The sequence below is a fragment of the Momordica charantia genome (genome assembly GCF_013281855.1).
Source record: "Momordica charantia cultivar OHB3-1 chromosome 8 unlocalized genomic scaffold, Mcharantia_2.0 BLBB01000008.1, whole genome shotgun sequence".
NCBI classification, from domain to species: Eukaryota; Viridiplantae; Streptophyta; class Magnoliopsida; order Cucurbitales; family Cucurbitaceae; genus Momordica; species Momordica charantia.
Window position 1 is genome coordinate 6241852 of NW_028275166.1, and position 16141 is coordinate 6257992.

General features: G+C 31.1%; 2 protein-coding genes across 4 annotated transcripts; both read right to left on the reverse strand.

The window, feature by feature from the left end:
• Positions 1-1441: 1441 nt before the first annotated feature.
• On the reverse strand, positions 1442-4311 carry LOC111013939 (GDSL esterase/lipase EXL3). Its single transcript, XM_022288495.2, has 5 exons — positions 3953-4311; positions 3526-3656; positions 3188-3421; positions 2731-2986; positions 1442-1811 (listed from the first exon to the last, which is right to left on the reverse strand). The coding sequence occupies exons 1-5, from the start codon at positions 4260-4262 to the stop codon at positions 1621-1623; spliced, it is 1122 nt and encodes a 373-aa protein (XP_022144187.1). The 5' UTR covers positions 4263-4311; the 3' UTR covers positions 1442-1620.
• Positions 4312-12797: 8486 nt separating this feature from the next.
• EMB1793 (LYR family of Fe/S cluster biogenesis protein) lies at positions 12798-15532 on the reverse strand. Of its 3 annotated transcripts, none has more exons than XM_088127801.1 (4): positions 15375-15532; positions 15174-15283; positions 14042-14147; positions 12798-13968 (listed from the first exon to the last, which is right to left on the reverse strand). In XM_088127801.1, exons 3-4 carry the CDS (start codon positions 14053-14055, stop codon positions 13485-13487), a joined length of 498 nt encoding a protein of 165 aa, XP_087983927.1. In that variant the 5' UTR covers positions 14056-14147; positions 15174-15283; positions 15375-15532; the 3' UTR covers positions 12798-13484. The 3 variants fall into 3 exon arrangements, with proteins under 3 accessions (XP_087983927.1, XP_022144304.1, XP_087983928.1); XM_022288612.2 differs by having other exon boundaries at positions 14042-14164; XM_088127802.1 differs by lacking the exons at positions 15174-15283; positions 15375-15532 and adding an exon at positions 14394-15152 and having other exon boundaries at positions 14042-14164.
• Positions 15533-16141: the final 609 nt, after the last annotated feature.

Consider the following 16141-nt stretch of genomic DNA (forward strand, 5'->3'; position numbering starts at 1 on the left):
TTTTTTAATATTCAAAAACAATCTTTTTTTAACATATGTTATATGTTATATACCAGTTATAATAATATTATTGTCATAACTAATCAAAGTATTTCTTACCAAGCTTTCACATGAAGTATTTAATAATAAGATACTTTGTTGTTCAGTAATACTTCAAAAAGTGTATTTAATCTTATTAGAAGTGTTTTTTAATTACTAAATCATTAAAATGAAAATTATAGAAGAAATAGTGAAACAAAACCAATTAAAATTTTAAAAATGAAGTTATGTGAAAATAAAGTGGGTAAAAAGAGGGTTTAACGATAGCCGGCAATAATTTTATTTTTAGTTCAACAACCATATAAAATTTAAATATATCCAACATTTTGGTCGAGAATATATATACTTTAATAATTTAAACTATATAGTTCAACAACTCATAGATAATGTGATTTAATTACAGGGATTTATCTCGAATAATACTTTTACGAAGAAAAAATATTTCTATAAAAAACATATATATACATATATAGTATAAATACAGCGGTTAAAACATTTTAACTCCTTGCTTAAGGTCGGATTCAAATCCCTCCTTCACATATTTATGTACTGAAGAAGAAAAATCATCTCTACCAGGGAGAACTTAGACATACAAAAATTAAAGGTGTAGACGGATTCGTTACTGAGGAGTCATTGCCCAGGGTCCAATATGTCTCTTCATTGGATGCAGAGATAATGACACAATTTTTTTTTTTTTTTTTGGAATAAATGTAAAAAGATTTGTATATATATCTCTACTAATTTTACTGGTTAATTATCATGATTATAGAGATAAAGCAAATTCTTTGTTACAATTGAAAAATAATAGGGTTAAATATACTATTTTCATTCTATGTTATAGGTTTTGGTTTATTTTAGTTTAATTTTCGACTTTTTATTTATTATAGTATATATACTTTCAAAACGTCTATTTTGGTTCCTATATATTTATAATAATGGATCATTTTGGTCCCTTCATTTTCATTTTTATCTCGCTTATTTCAATCATAATTTTAGTACGTCACTTTACTCATTAAATTTTTTGAAATATAACCATAAATTTGTATTATATAATTTACATTGTGTATAAAATATATATTTACTAATAATTGGTCACTTTTTAAAAGTATAGGACCAAAATAGACAAGTACAAGGATGCAATCGTAATGAACGTTTTGAAATTATATGGACTAAAATGAACCAAAGTCAAAACACAGACGTCAAAACAAAGTTTAATTAAACTAAAATAATACATTGTTAAGTCAAATGGTTTGAAATTTCTTCTTGTTATCGTTGTATTAATTTTTCCCAACTTAAAACATGTCATAAATTTTTTGGGTATTTTGGTTCTTATAAAGATACAAAATGTACCCACATATATAAAAAGAAACATCCAATATCAATATATGAACTCACCATCGTGTGTAAACAAATGATAACACATCATATATTGAGTGAAAGATATGTAAACCGCACGTACAAATTCGACTTTGATTTGGATCAAAATCGAGCCGAACCGAATGAATGTGTTTAACGGTTTATATAAATGATCACGAAACGTAACAAGTTGTCGAAAAACGAAGTAAAACTTGGTGAATTAAACTATAGAAAACGAGAAAGATATTTTTGAATGATTGGGGCAACGAGGGAATTGTATGCAGCTTCTGTGGGATGGAAACTGTCCCAAAAGACATATTTGGTTGTATCGGGGCAAGTCTTCACAAATTTATTACAAAGAAATGTCACCTCAATCTTTCCACTTCCACAACAACCTCTGTCTGAGACTTCAAACCCTGAAAATAATGTCAAATAATACACTCTTTAATTCAATCAACTTAATTAAATCACATGAGGTATTGATATCCATCTACGTGTCGATATATTTATATCATGTTCATGAATTTGACATTGACATGAAAATTAAATCGACATTTCATAGTACAATAGAAAAAAATCGACATAATAGGAAAAATATCAACAAAATATCACTAACGATATAATATTAATATAGATCATTTTTATTTAAAAAAAGATAAAATATTTATTTGATTTTTTTAGAAATATCTAACAGTGTTGATATTTTAAATATTTTAATTGAAATTCCATAAAATTGAGACTTCGATAACATCAGCTATTATTTAACATTGAATTCAGTTCAAATAAATTTAAACTTTCTAAGTTTTTTTTTATTTACTTATCAGTTTGGATTTAGATTAATCAAATCAAGTTCGACTTATTATCATTCTTTAGCCAATATCTTAATTGTATGCTTATTTTAATTTTTCTCATTAAATAATTAAAAAAAATTTACCATCCAATAAATTTTTTAAATTCTTTTCTAGTAACTTCCCATGATATAAAAGTTCTTAATTAATGTTTTAAAAATGTTTTCCACAATTCCTTTAGCAAATTTTTTAAGTAAAGAAAGGAGTTAAATGACCTAAACCAACTTAACTTAAATCATTGAATTGAAGTATTTCCATCAACGAGTAATTGTCCAAAATAGTTCTTCAAACCTAATACTTTCCTACATATGGATTAGTAGAAGTTCCTATCGACTTTCTCACGTGAAGTCGTGGTAGAGCTAGACTTCTACTGCAGAGGGGTAGGTGGAGGAATATTTTTACAAATTTTTATTGGTAAATACCTTATATACCCCTCCTAGTTTTGGTGAGAGAAAACAAAGCAAGAATTATGGGAGAGAGAAAATACCATATTTTGCAGGGTTTTGAATGATATCAAGGAGAGGATTGTAAATATCCACATAAACCACTCTGCTTTGGGGCAGTATAGTTTGGAGCTGATCCAAAGTTGAATGCAACTTCCCATTGAACAGCTCTGCAGCACTGTTGTACTCACTCACACAAGCTCTTTCGATCCCGCCGGCCAACGTTCTCTGCGACGGTACGCATCCGAGCGACGGAACCCCGAACAACCCGATTCTCCGCGCACCCGCTGCATACAAATCCTTCGATGAAGAAAAACAAATTAGTCTATCAATTTAAGCCTTTCAAGTCTAGCAATAGTTTCATGGGGTATAAAAATAAGAGTTTTATGTGTTTTGTTTCCTAATATTTGAGTTGTTATTTTCACATAATGTTAAAATGATCGACAAAATGATGACTAAACGTTAAAATACTTTTAAATTGGGATTTGAATGAGGTGTTACCTTAACGAAAGAAGAAGCTGATTGGGCCATGAAATCAGTGTAAGAATTGATATTGTAATGGAATTGTCTTATTCGAGAAAGAAAATAAGTGTTGGCGATGTCGTTGCTTCCTGCCACCACCAAGTAGAAGCTATTGGCTATTATGAAATTTGCTCTCTCTTCTCCCACCAATCCTTGTAGCTTCTTTGAGTATTCTCTGAACATCGCTAATTGGTCCGCAAGTGAAATTGCTGGCTGAAAACTCACAAATCCAATTCAACTTCATTACTACATCTTATAAGGATGTGAAATCGTTAACCACGTTGTTTCAATCTATCAAATAATTTTTCCTTAATTACCGCTGTTTGGGAGGTTAAAGGATCGAATCCCGCTCCACCAGAAGCGAAGCAAACACCAGTGATGAGGTCTTCTGGCTGAAGATTCGAGTTTGCATACGGTGGCAACAGCTCTTTGATACCCAGCACATCGGCTGGCAAAATAAAGGGGAAAAAATGGTCCAATGATATCAAATACATGTATATCAAAATTTTAAATTATAAGTTTGGTCGTTTGGATTCTAAAAGTTTTAAATTCAATCCAAGTTTGTATTTATTTTATACCTCTTTTTAAAACTTCAAATTTTGTGTCTAATATATTTCACTGGTACCATCATTTGTTAAATACAATTACCGCGAAATTTATTAAATATAAATTTGAAAGTTTAGAAAAGTTTTCAAAGATAAGGACTAAAGGTAAAAGTTTCGGGTTCAAAATTTTCATTTATACCTACGAGGTCGGAGGGAACCCTGCCATTGGAAAAGCGGCCGGTTGCCTGTCCGCCGGGGAAATCCTTGCCATAGGGTGGATAGTTGCACTTGGCCTGCGTGATGAGATTGTTGTTGTTGCCCGTATCCACAATTGAATCACCGAAGACGAAAACCGCTGGGACCGAGTAACTGGGAGGAATCTTTATAGCAGCATTAGCAGCTGGGAGATGCAAAAGAAGTTGCAGACAGAGAAACAACTTGAATCTCAGTGAAGAAGAAGAAGAAGAGAAAGAACAGCATTTTGTCAAGTGGAGTAAAGGCAAAGGCATTGTTAAATTTCTTGTAGGGTCTTCTCTGCTATTATCTTTGCAGGGTCATTTATACATATCTATGTTGAGGCTGAGGGGTATGGCTTTTGTTTGGTGCTTTATATTTAATGCAGACAGTGAAAAGGCGGTGGTGGAGTTTGATTAAGGGCAGAACAGTCTTTTCGTCGTCACCCCTGCCTATATTTTTGTTGCCACAAAGACGGAGAATTATTCAATGTGATCGTCCACTCTACATTCTTAGATGTATGATAGAACTATAACTTTTAGTTTCTCTCTTCGGTATTTAACTATATAAAATCGACAGTTCACATTGTACCAATTTTTTAAAATGATTTCTTCATATAGAGATTGGACGAGAGAGTGGACCGATTATAAATTTTTGGGTCAGACTATTGTTGCTGACCCTTAACTAAGTATGAATTGTCATCTTGTCTATAGATTTAATTTGTTATGATATGTGAAATGAGTTTGAACTATTGGGGTCAAGTTGATCGGGTTGGACTATCCGACTTGACTCGATTGAGGTAGTCCTCTCGAACCAACTTGAAGAGAGATTCCTTTATAAATAAGAGAGAGGCTTGAAGGCGTGAGGTACGTTCTAGACCACTCTCTTTTTTACTAATCTCAACTGAACCCTTTGTCTAATTTAAACATCAAAGTGTGTTAGGTTTAACAACACACCAATATATACACATCTCTCGCGTGTGCATGTGTTCATTAGAGCGTTCGACATCAGAGCTCGGATTCAAATCCTGCATCAACATAATTGCTGAAGTTTCATACCTACGATATTACTTTTTTTTAGACCACCTATCAATATTATTTTAGAAAGTTTTAGTTAGGCACGTTTCATTTGAATTTTTAAATTGTAAATTTGTGTAGTTTTTATCATTAATTAAATGATGATATGTCATATTTTTATCGTAGAAATGTTGGCCGATGCCTCATCTGTCCTAACGTGACAAGTAAATGGTAAAAGAGACACGGATGGTTAAAGACAAATTATATAAAAATTTGATTGGAGTGTTGAAGCCTAATTATTTTGGACCAATTATTTCTTTAGCTTAACGGCTACCGCCTTTGTTATATTAATTAACTAATTAATTACATTAGGAATGCAGAATTGAGTATTTATTTGGTCTTTTCTGTTTAGGTACATATAATCGTAATGGCTAATTTAGCTATTATTGTGAGGATTATAATCTACAGATACACATAAGGTTTAAAATGTCGATGTTGATGCTAATATCAATAACTCAAATTTACAAATATATCAATAAGTATTATGAGAAAAATTAGGAATATCACGTGCATTTGAAATTTTGTAAATTTCTAAATAAAACTTTAAGAAAAGCTTAGTATTTTTATTTATTTATTTTTAAGTTTGAGTTCAATAATTGTGGGGTGGATAGTATTAAGAACCTTGTTTACTTTAGCTTTGATGGATTGGCAAGAAAACTTAGTTAAGTCATAAACTATATCATTTTAAGCATATATATCACAATAAATAAATATGTTAACTTGATTATAGTTCAACTAGTTAAGATACATATTGATTAATAGACATGCACAATTCATATAAATACATCGTAACAATGATAAGTATTTTCTTAGACAATTATTATTTATCATTAATTAAATATATAAGAAAGATAATAAAGGAGGGGTCAAAATAAATTTTTTTTTTTAACATGTGTGTATGGAATCGTGACCCTAACTTTTTGGTCTAAACCAGACACCGATTGTCAAACTCTTTAGATAGAGAGAAAAAAAGGTTGCAAGTCATCATAGATATCATCAATTGTAGATATCGATAAAATATCGATCGATAAGATGTCAAACATATTCTATGTCAATGGTCAACAAAAAATATCGACAAAATATCAATAACTCTCTCCATCATCTTGTTGTCGAACCCATAATTTTACTTATACATATCATCGATGTTTTAATCAATATCAACGATATTTTACACTGGATTACTTTTTGATAATTTATTACCATATTTATGGTTATATGGGTTAATATAACACTTCTTTCTAAATTTGATCAACATTATATTACCAAAATTTAACATATGGTTGGATGGTTTGTCATAACTTTTTTTTCCTTTTTTTTTGTATGAATAACTTACATGACAGTTTCAAAAAAAAAAAAAAAAGAAAAAAAAACTTACATGACTTGATTTGAATTCTTTAGCCGGATTTAAAATCTTTTAACTCAGCAACACTTTTTTCTTTTTTACCTCTAGATATAGTTTCGTGGTTATAAAGCACTTATATACTTTTTTTTTTTGGTTTGAAGATTCAATTTACCTACATACCCTCACCTTTATTGAACTTAAAAGAGTGTGTTGGCAGCTTCATGTCACACTCACAATCACCTAATTACTGATATTGTATTATATAATTCGTACTCTATAATTTAATGTTACTTTGTATAGCTCCAAACAATACTTTACAATGTCAACTGCCTCAATGAATGATCTAAAATTGAATATAAGGTCAAAATTGTAACAGCAAACCATTTTAAGCTGTAATAGTCTTCATACTTGGGTTCGTTCATAAATAGAAAATGGCACATCTTGATTGGATAAAGAAAGTTACACCTGGTTTTAACTTACAAGTCTAAAGTCATGTTACTACGGTTTCGTCTCATATGACCGAACCGATGCCTCGTGTTGCCGAGCCAACCAAGCTACCTTTGAAGGTCTGAATTGATTAGCTACGCTTTGGCTAATTAGCCCCAGTCTCCGATAGACTCCACGACAACACACTGCGATTCGCGGATCGAGGTTTGTAGAGTTGGTTAATTTCTTGATCAAACACTAAGTAAATTTCAAATAAAAAAGATTAAAAACTGCAAAGGAAAAAAAGTGGAAAAAAAAAAGAAGTACTTTAGGACTTTATGCATTGAAATTATAGGTTCGAATTATACCCACATTTTTTAATTTTAATACTAAAAATATAATCAACATGCCACAAACTCTAAATCTATATTTCCTCAAAAAAAAAAAAAAAAAAAAACCCCTCTAAATCCATATATTCACTTTTCAGACATGTGCATTTATGATCTTAAAATTAGCCATGTGGAAGAAAACTAGAATGGAAATTGGACAACATGCTCATCTAAAAGATAAAATTCAAAATCAATGATAGGATAAAACTTAAAAAATGAGTTTAAAATTATATAATATTTTAAAATTTTATTTATAATAAAAAGGAGGTCTCTTTTTATTTTTCCCTTGAGAGAAAGAATAGTTTAAATTCACATAAATTTATTTCTAAATATTATTATGAGGAGTACCACAACAATAATGAGACATGATTACACAACCAATTCTGGTAGAACAACTTAACAATTATGCATTAAATAATAAATGTTGGTACAGTATTGTTTCCTAATCTATTGGCGACGTTTGTAAAATCTAAGTCAAGTTTTGACAACATTATGAAAAAAAATAAAATATAGGTACCATTTTATAATCATTCCTTCCAAAAATTTTAGTTTATTTTTCACTTTTATTAAAATCACAGTTGAACTCTTAGCTAAATTTTAAAAAAAAAAATCCAAAGAAAACAAAGACAAAGTTTTTAAAAAACTAATTTCTTTTTTGCTTTCAAATTTTGATAATAAAATAGAGAAATAGTGTTTGTAAGCTAAATTTTAATTTTAGGAATAGAAAATAAAAAAAAAACAAAATAGTTATCATTTTTTAAAAACTTGTTTTTTTATTTTTAAAATATGACTAATAATTCAAATGTATTTTTTATAAAAATGCTAATAATCTACCAAAAAAAAAGGTGAGAAGAGGTAGGAATACTTTTTCAAAACATAAAACTAAAAGCAATAAATTTTGTTAATTAGCTTCAAAATTTGGCTAGGATTTTGAAAATATAAAAAACATCATAATTAAACTAAAAATCACATAATAATTAATTGTTTTTAATATTGAAGCAAAATGATTTTATTCAATGCGTTTGGATATTGTGCATGTGCAACTTGCTACCAAATTTTCCTGTTAATCATCTTTAAATTTTTCACATAAAAACAATTCTCATTCATTTCTGGTTTCATTTAATATTACCACCCACTATATGTACTAATCTCAATAATAAATGAGAGTACTAATAAATAATAATAATAATAACAATAAATATGAGAAAAGACTTTTATATCGAATAAAAAGATGAGGTAACTTTTCAATCAAAAAGCTTTTAGTTTCGATCATAAAGGAAGCTTTTTTTGGGAATTGTTTGATCCATCTTTTTTGAAAAACAATTCCTATAAATTGTTTTCAGACTAAATATTCAAATCTTTACCTTCAAATATATAATGTTATATTCTTTCATTTAGAAAGATTGTTCAAGAATTATTATAAACCATTTTTAGCATCTCGAAATTCAAAAGTTGTTTTGGAAAATCATTTTTATTCACAAAATTTTATTTGAATTAACTGCAAAATATAATGATACTAAAATATACTTTTAATACTTGGGATATAGTAACAATTTGGGCTGTATACTTATTTTTATAACGATTTAATTGATGTATTTACACCAAAAAAAATGTAAGGATTTAATTCTTAACATAAAAAAATGGTTGTAATTTTTTTGACAAAAGAAAAGAACATTTTTTTGTTGTAATAAATCAGTTAAAATAGTTAACTACCTTTGATTTTGAATCCTAAGAAGTGACTTCATTCACTTGACCATATAGTTATTTTTCAATTATTTTTTCTATGAAAATTTTAACTTAAAAGGACTTATATATTGTTGCATTTCTTGAAGTACATAAAAACTAAATCTTACAAATAAAAATATGAGGCCTAAAACATTATATACTTGTTATATAAGAACTAATTAATAGTAGTACTTCTAAAAAAAAAAAAATTAATAGCAGTAGAATTTAACATTTTATAAAAATTTTCTTCTAAAATGGCAAATAATTGTATGTGTATATACCATTTCAAAAGTAAAAGTTGATCATAATTATACTACAATTATTTCTTATATAATAGTTGTAATGGGAACATAGACGTACCTTCCACCAATTTTAGTATAGTTCAACTAGTTAGAGTACTTATTTCCGATAAAAAAGTCTAAGGTCGGATCCCCACCCTTCTTTTAAAAGAATTCTTTCACTAAGATTTTCAAACCAAAATATGCTTATCGTGGAGCAATTATAGGTTGATGATATCTATAAAAACTTTCCTATAGAGTGAGAATAACATAACTTGAAAAACCCTCATCGATCATAACAAATTTGATTTTTGTCGATGAAAGCTTTCATTGCATTAAACAAAAAAAACAAAAAACAAAACAAAACTTCCACAAAATCCTACTCTTGACGAAAATTTTTTGTCCATAATATCGTCACAATTAGATCATCGAAACATAGGTCATTGTCATTTGTCGATTGGCAAGACTGGCATATGATATGGCTTATATCTATTTAGCGTAGGCTCTTTAGGTTACTTGTTAAATATGAGATCCTCCATGTGACAACTATTCCCATACAATTAAAATAATCAAATAATTAATTTTATAATAAATTATAAAGGTTTAAAGCATAAATCCCAATATATATCTACACTTCGTTAGGTAAATAAGAAAAAAATGTACTTATCTTAAGTTTCGTTTAAAAAATATAAAAGATTAAAATAAACACTATAATTTAGGGAACAAAGTAAAAAGGGAAATTTTGACATTACTCTCTAAGTCTCACCTAAGAATTGAGGAAAGTAAACTTTATTAAAATAAACACTATAATTTAAGTGTTTACTTCCCTCGATACTTATCTTTTCTCTTTCCCTTTTTTTTTTTTTCAATTAACTAGAATTTTATTCAATGTACCTTATTTCTAAAGGAATGTTCAATTAAAAAAGAAAAAAAAAGTTTTCGGTTATTTGAGAATTTCGTTTTAATTGCATCAATTAAAGGGGAAAAAAAGTCTTGTTAAACTGTGCACACGTGGTGGTTGTGCAATAGCACAATCCAATAATTAAATAGCTAGATAACATTTAATTTTAAGCTCTAATCTTAAATAATTTATGTGGTCCCACGTTTAAAGAGTTTTTTTTTTCAAGTTCAACAACATATAATATAATAATGTAGCTTTGGAAATTCGATCTTTTCATTGAATATATATACTTTACTATACTAACTAGTACAATTAATCTGATTGTTGATTTGGTCGTTATTGTTTAGGATATAAGGTGATTAATATTGAAGATTATAATCCATCAATGGTTCACAATGTCTTTTAGTACAAGTGTGGGGTGGAGAGTAAAAAAAAAAAGTGTGGGTGGAGATTTTGAAATTTTGAACTTATGGAAAGGTCGGAGGTATAAGTGCCTTAAGTATTACATTAAGCTATCGTTAGGTTGATATTTTAGGATCTTCTATCGCAAAAATAGGAGGTTAAATATATGTTTTAATTTATAATATTTAGGTATTTTGAATTAGTCCCTATTGTTTTAAAAGTTTTAATTTAGTCCTTTATGTTTTTGTATTTTTTAATTTGGTCTCCAATTAATGGGTAAATGTTAAAATTGGCTAATAAAAAATTTACCTGACATAATACTTAATTAATTAGTAGAAATTTAGACGAGAAAAAAGTTCGTCAAGAGAATGAAAATTCAAAATTTACATTAATTTTCTACAAATTTGGAAGATGAATTAGAAATTTTCCTCTCTTATATGAATTTTTTCCTTTACATTTTTGCTAATTCACTTGGTGTATTATGTCGCATAAATTTGTCGTAATTAAGCTAATTTTAAATATTACCAATAATGAGGGACTATATTAAAAAATGTAAAAACATAAGGGGCTAAATTAAAAATTTTTAAACAATAGAGTCCCTAAAACATATATTAAAAAAAGAAAAAGAAAAGCCTACATCTTTGATAGTAATTCTTTGGGGAGAGAAATTGACATGTCACGTGGAGGACGCTAATACGCCCAAAAAAGAGATATAAATTGTTTAGGCAGCTCCACTTCGAACCTTTCGAGGTGGAAGACTTAGCCGTTTTCCTTTGATTAATTACATGCAGACAATCGACCTTTTCAGGTGCGATCTGAGTGGCTCGACAGGTTTGACCTCCATTCTGACCACGATAACCGCCTGTCGCGAGATCTGTCAGATCCCACACCTATAAATAGAGGGCCTCATTCTTACCCCAGGTATAGAATTTCTCCTCAAACCTATTATTGAGTTTGAGCTGTTTACTGACTTAAGCGTCGGAGATTTTGCCCTCTTGTGCAGGTTTTTCCATTGTGCTTAGAGTTAGGCGAGGACCGAGTCCGACCTTGACCAAAGTTTGACCTTATTCGTTTTCTCGCATAAACAGTAATCAAACTTCATCAATTCATTCGAGCATAAATCAAGTGATTGGAAGTACTGCCTAAGAGTGTCAACTGGGCGAGGTAGGGACCACTCCATCTCCGTGATATTTCCAATGAAAATTTGCAAGGATTGGAGCAAAATTCCTCGCGAGGACAACATTCCTTTGAAATGAATACTAATATTTATAGAATCTATCTCAAAACTAATTGATAATGAGTGGAGTAGCATACTTATATTATTAATTCTGGTTAGGTTATTTATCCTTTTAAGGGAGAAATTTACTATTACTATTGTAAATGAAAATACAAAAGAAATTAAAGAAGACGCAGTCCCCTCTTAGTTCATATATAAATATACACGTAAAAGAAGTAAAGATTTTAAAGATTTCTCTCAAATTCGTCCTCCTTGAACTAAAAAATTTAACATAAAGTTTAAGTTTGCTCGTATACCAGTCATGAAGGTCTTCAGGTTGAAGATTTGGGTCTGCATATGGCAGTAAAAGCTTTTTGATATCCAGAACATCAGCTAACAAAAGAGAGAAAATTAAACAATTCAATATGCTCAACCTTTCTGCTTAAATTTTTAAGTTGAATCGTGATTTAAACATGGTACTAAAATAGGAAGTCTCGTTATTCTCGAACTCCTACAGTTTTATTTTTCCTTGCTCCCCAATTAATATTTATAGACACTTAGTTGCATTTTGTGCTCATTTTGATTCTCACAAGGGAGAAGGGCTTAAACTTTTGTTTTGAGTGGGGAGTGGTGACTTAAATGGACCGTGAGCATTTTGAATGAGATTTAAAAAGAGATGAATCAAAGCTAAAGAAACGTTTGTTTTTACCTACAAGATCGGGAAATCCTTATCGAAGGGTGGATAGTTGGACTTCGCTATCGAGACGAGATCGTTGTTGTTGCCTATATCCACAATTTAATCCCCAAAGACAAAAACCGCTAGAACTGAATAACCAGGATGAATCTTGACGACAATAGAAGTAGCTTGGAGATGTAGAAGAACTTGCACACATAGAGAAATAGCAAGTTTTAGTGAAGAAGATCGTTTTGCTAGTTGGAGTAGAGGCATTGTTAACTCCCAACGCACTTCAAACCTGTAGTAACATAAAATCTCTTTCCCAACTCAGAAAATTATTTGAAGGATTAACTTTGTAGCATTTGATGTATGTGAAAGATTAAAAACATACTATGTTTTAACCATTCATCGAATAACTTATCATCAAAACTCTCACAGCAAATCCAGACCCCTGATAAGAGACTGATTTCGTCTCCAGATCAGACAAAGAGCATCAATTCCCAACATAACAGAACAGAACCAGTTTCAACAAAACAAAATTAGAAAAACAATAGACGATATAGATTCAAGTTTGAGGAAGGCAAAAGTTGATGGCTTCTTATTGAATGTATTCACAAATCTGATGATATTTTCTGCAATAAACTAAAGGAAAATACCGAGGACGTGAAACTGCTACCAAAATCAGAGGTCAAGCTGGTGAACTCCCATTTTGGTGGTCTCTGAATGTGACCATATCCCCAATAAATATGGCTGTGGAAGTAGAAATCTACCAAACTGTTGATGATTTTAGAAGCTCAACTTTTAAGCACTTGATTCAGGATTACCACATCCATAACAAATGGATTCCATTTCTCTCTTTCCTTTTACCTTCTCATTTTCAGAGCAACCAGTCCCAATTCCTTTTCTATATCCCAAATCTCGTCCTGGAGAAAGATTAGAAACCCAATGATTTTTACGAGTAGAAGACCTTCTCAATCGATTCAAATCAAGAACAAAAACAAAGAGCTGATCAGAACGTCGAATTCGTTTGCAATAGCAGATGAGATCATAAAGACCGTATAATAGATCACGATTGATCTCCACCATGTTGTTTCTTATCAATCTCCTGCATCTGCTTCTCAGCAAGCTTGTCAAGAGCCGACTGCACAGCATCACGCCCACCAATGAGCAGCCGGGTCACAACTTCTGGATCAGACTCATACCGGGCTTCCTCAAATTCCTTTCGTGCATTCTCCCTGAGAACATCTCGCCACAGGACACCTCGAGAATCTGGCCACATAAAGAATCGAGTCGCACGGATGATGTCTCGGTAGAGACTTAGAGCCTCACGCCGAGTGCTGGTGAGGTGTCGCTGAGTTATCAATTCATCATCTTCATCATTAAAGGACTTTTCTTTCTTAACCACATGTCTGTCTAAAAGTTCATCAATCGTGTCTGGACCGTTATGCAAAACTCGAGGGTGGAAACCAATTTTGTTGCAAGCCAAAAAATGCTTATGAATTGACAGATTTAGGCATTTTCCCACCAACCTGATGGTCATCTCTGCTCCACTGCATGGGTCAACTCGACAATTTAAATATTTCCCTTTCAGCTCAATGGGATGATAACAAACGATTAACTTACGATCTGGTCTGCATGTGGACAGCAATCTCGATCAACTGCCCTCTTGATTCTTAACAGCCTTACTATAGCCCTTACGGATGCCTCAATGCACGACTCGTGTACTTTCCTGACTCATGTACTTTCCTGCAAAGTACCAAGTAAAAATATCATAGGAAGTCAAAAACAGTGAAAAGGAAAGTACTATCAGACCACCATTAACCATCAAAGAAAATTGATTTTAAAAAGTGCACCAAAAATGGTTTATACAAATTCTAAGAAAGATATACAGAAACGTTTTCTGCTCCTGCAATAAAAAAGCCATATGAAGTCTGTTAGAAATATATAAATGAATTAAATTTACCCAACCCATCACCTTAAACTTTTGGGTTGAGTGGTGGTTCATTCATCATTTACATGGTATCAGAACAGGAGGTCCTGTGTTCTAACCCTGCATGCTTAAGCTTTTGGGTACGAACCCATGAATTTCACGATATCTATGAAATTCCATCTTGAAATATATAGAAAGCACAAACTCAATCAAACCATTTTAGCAAAATAGATCAACTCTTCATGAAAGCATTACTTTGTAAATGACATTTAATCCAAAATAAAGGAGGGCGAAACACCCTAACAACTACAACTGTGCATAATTTAACAACTCTGCAAAAGAAATATGAAAACGGTAGGTTGGATGAGATGTATATAGCCAACTTTATTTTTCTTTTCTTTCCCTTTTTTTTTATAAGAAACAAAGGAAATGTATTCAAGAACAGGTTGAGAACCCTCCCCAAAGAACTATACAATCACGGATTTCCAAACATAATCAAAATAAGACCATAGTTACAAAAACTAAGAGCCAGAATCATTAAACTCAGAAATCTCAACTCCTAAAAACTAAGAACCAGAATCATTAAACTAAAAAATCTCAACTCCCAAGTTTAATACTCCTCGTTTCCTCAATAAAACGCATACCAACATCATCTCATCTCATCTCATGGAAGTAAACAACAAAACAAAAGCAAATACAGCCTAAAACTCGCACACATCCATATTCCATAAGATAACAGAAAGAAACACGTGCTTCTAATCAAGCAGCGGTCGTCAGAATCAGTTCGAAGCAAAAGCGATATAGTGTTAGGAACTGGAATCTTACCCGTTCAAGCTGAGAACTCAATCGATTCGTTCGAAGTGGAAAAGTCAAATTGAGAATTCAATTCCAATGGAAAAAGACAGAGGATGTGGACTTCTTCCTCCGGCTTCTCTCTATAACGTAAAAACAAAAACAATAAATTAAAATTTAACAAGAACAGTTCCAATTTCCCTGTTCGGATGGATGGAAAGTGAATTTTCTTACCTTTAGGTTTTCGGCCGCCGGCGCCGGAGCGAAGAGCTTGACGGCAAGAGATAGTGAAGGGGTGCGTCGCCGGCTGGACGGCGAGAGAGAGAAACGGGATCAAGCGGCGAAAGGGAGAGGGAGGGAACGAACGAGCGGCATGAAAGGAAAAACTGAAGAGACCCTCGTGTATGTCCGAGACTCGAACCGACCCGAATCGAAAACCGCCGGTCGCTTCGAACTATTAAGTGCCGTTGAATGAACCGTTCGGTCGGTCCGATTTACAGAAGGTCTCGGCTTTTCCACCCTCACATAAATCATTTGGTAAGAGATAGGTAGCTTAACTTTGTACTATGCTTAATTTGAGATTTATTGAATTGTTTATGAATTACGAAATTTTTAGATTTGGAGGATCCATCTACTTTTGACTTTAGTTTAAAGTTATTTGCTGTAATTTCAATTTTAGTTTATTTTTGTTGCTATGCTTTTATAATATTTGTTTTGTTTCCTATACTTTTAAAAATAGATGATTTTGGTCTCTTAATTTTATTTTTTAATCTCATCTTTTTATCATAATTTGAACACGGTACTAAATTTAATATATTTTTTAAAATATAATAATGTTATCAATTTTTCAATAGAAGAATGACAAGATTGATCAAATATTTTTTTTATTATGTGTACATCGTGGATGTGATCTAAATATAGATTCTAGGAATAATGATATTTTTTTATAGGAAGGATAAGTTATTAATCCCACTAAAAATTTGACAACTATTTGACCAATT

Excerpts from the sequence above, each read along its gene's own strand:
- LOC111013939 (XM_022288495.2), bottom strand. The coding sequence starts at position 4,262 with ATGCCTTTGCCTTTACTCCACTTGACAAAATGCTGTTCTTTCTCTTCT. Across the intron at positions 2,987-3,187 it reads CAGCTTCTTCTTTCGTTAAG|GATTTGTATGCAGCGGGTGC; the intron begins GTAACACCTCAT and ends TCTTCATCGAAG. Across the intron at positions 1,812-2,730 it reads TCAAAACCCTGCAAAATATG|GGTTTGAAGTCTCAGACAGA; the intron begins GTATTTTCTCTC and ends CATTATTTTCAG.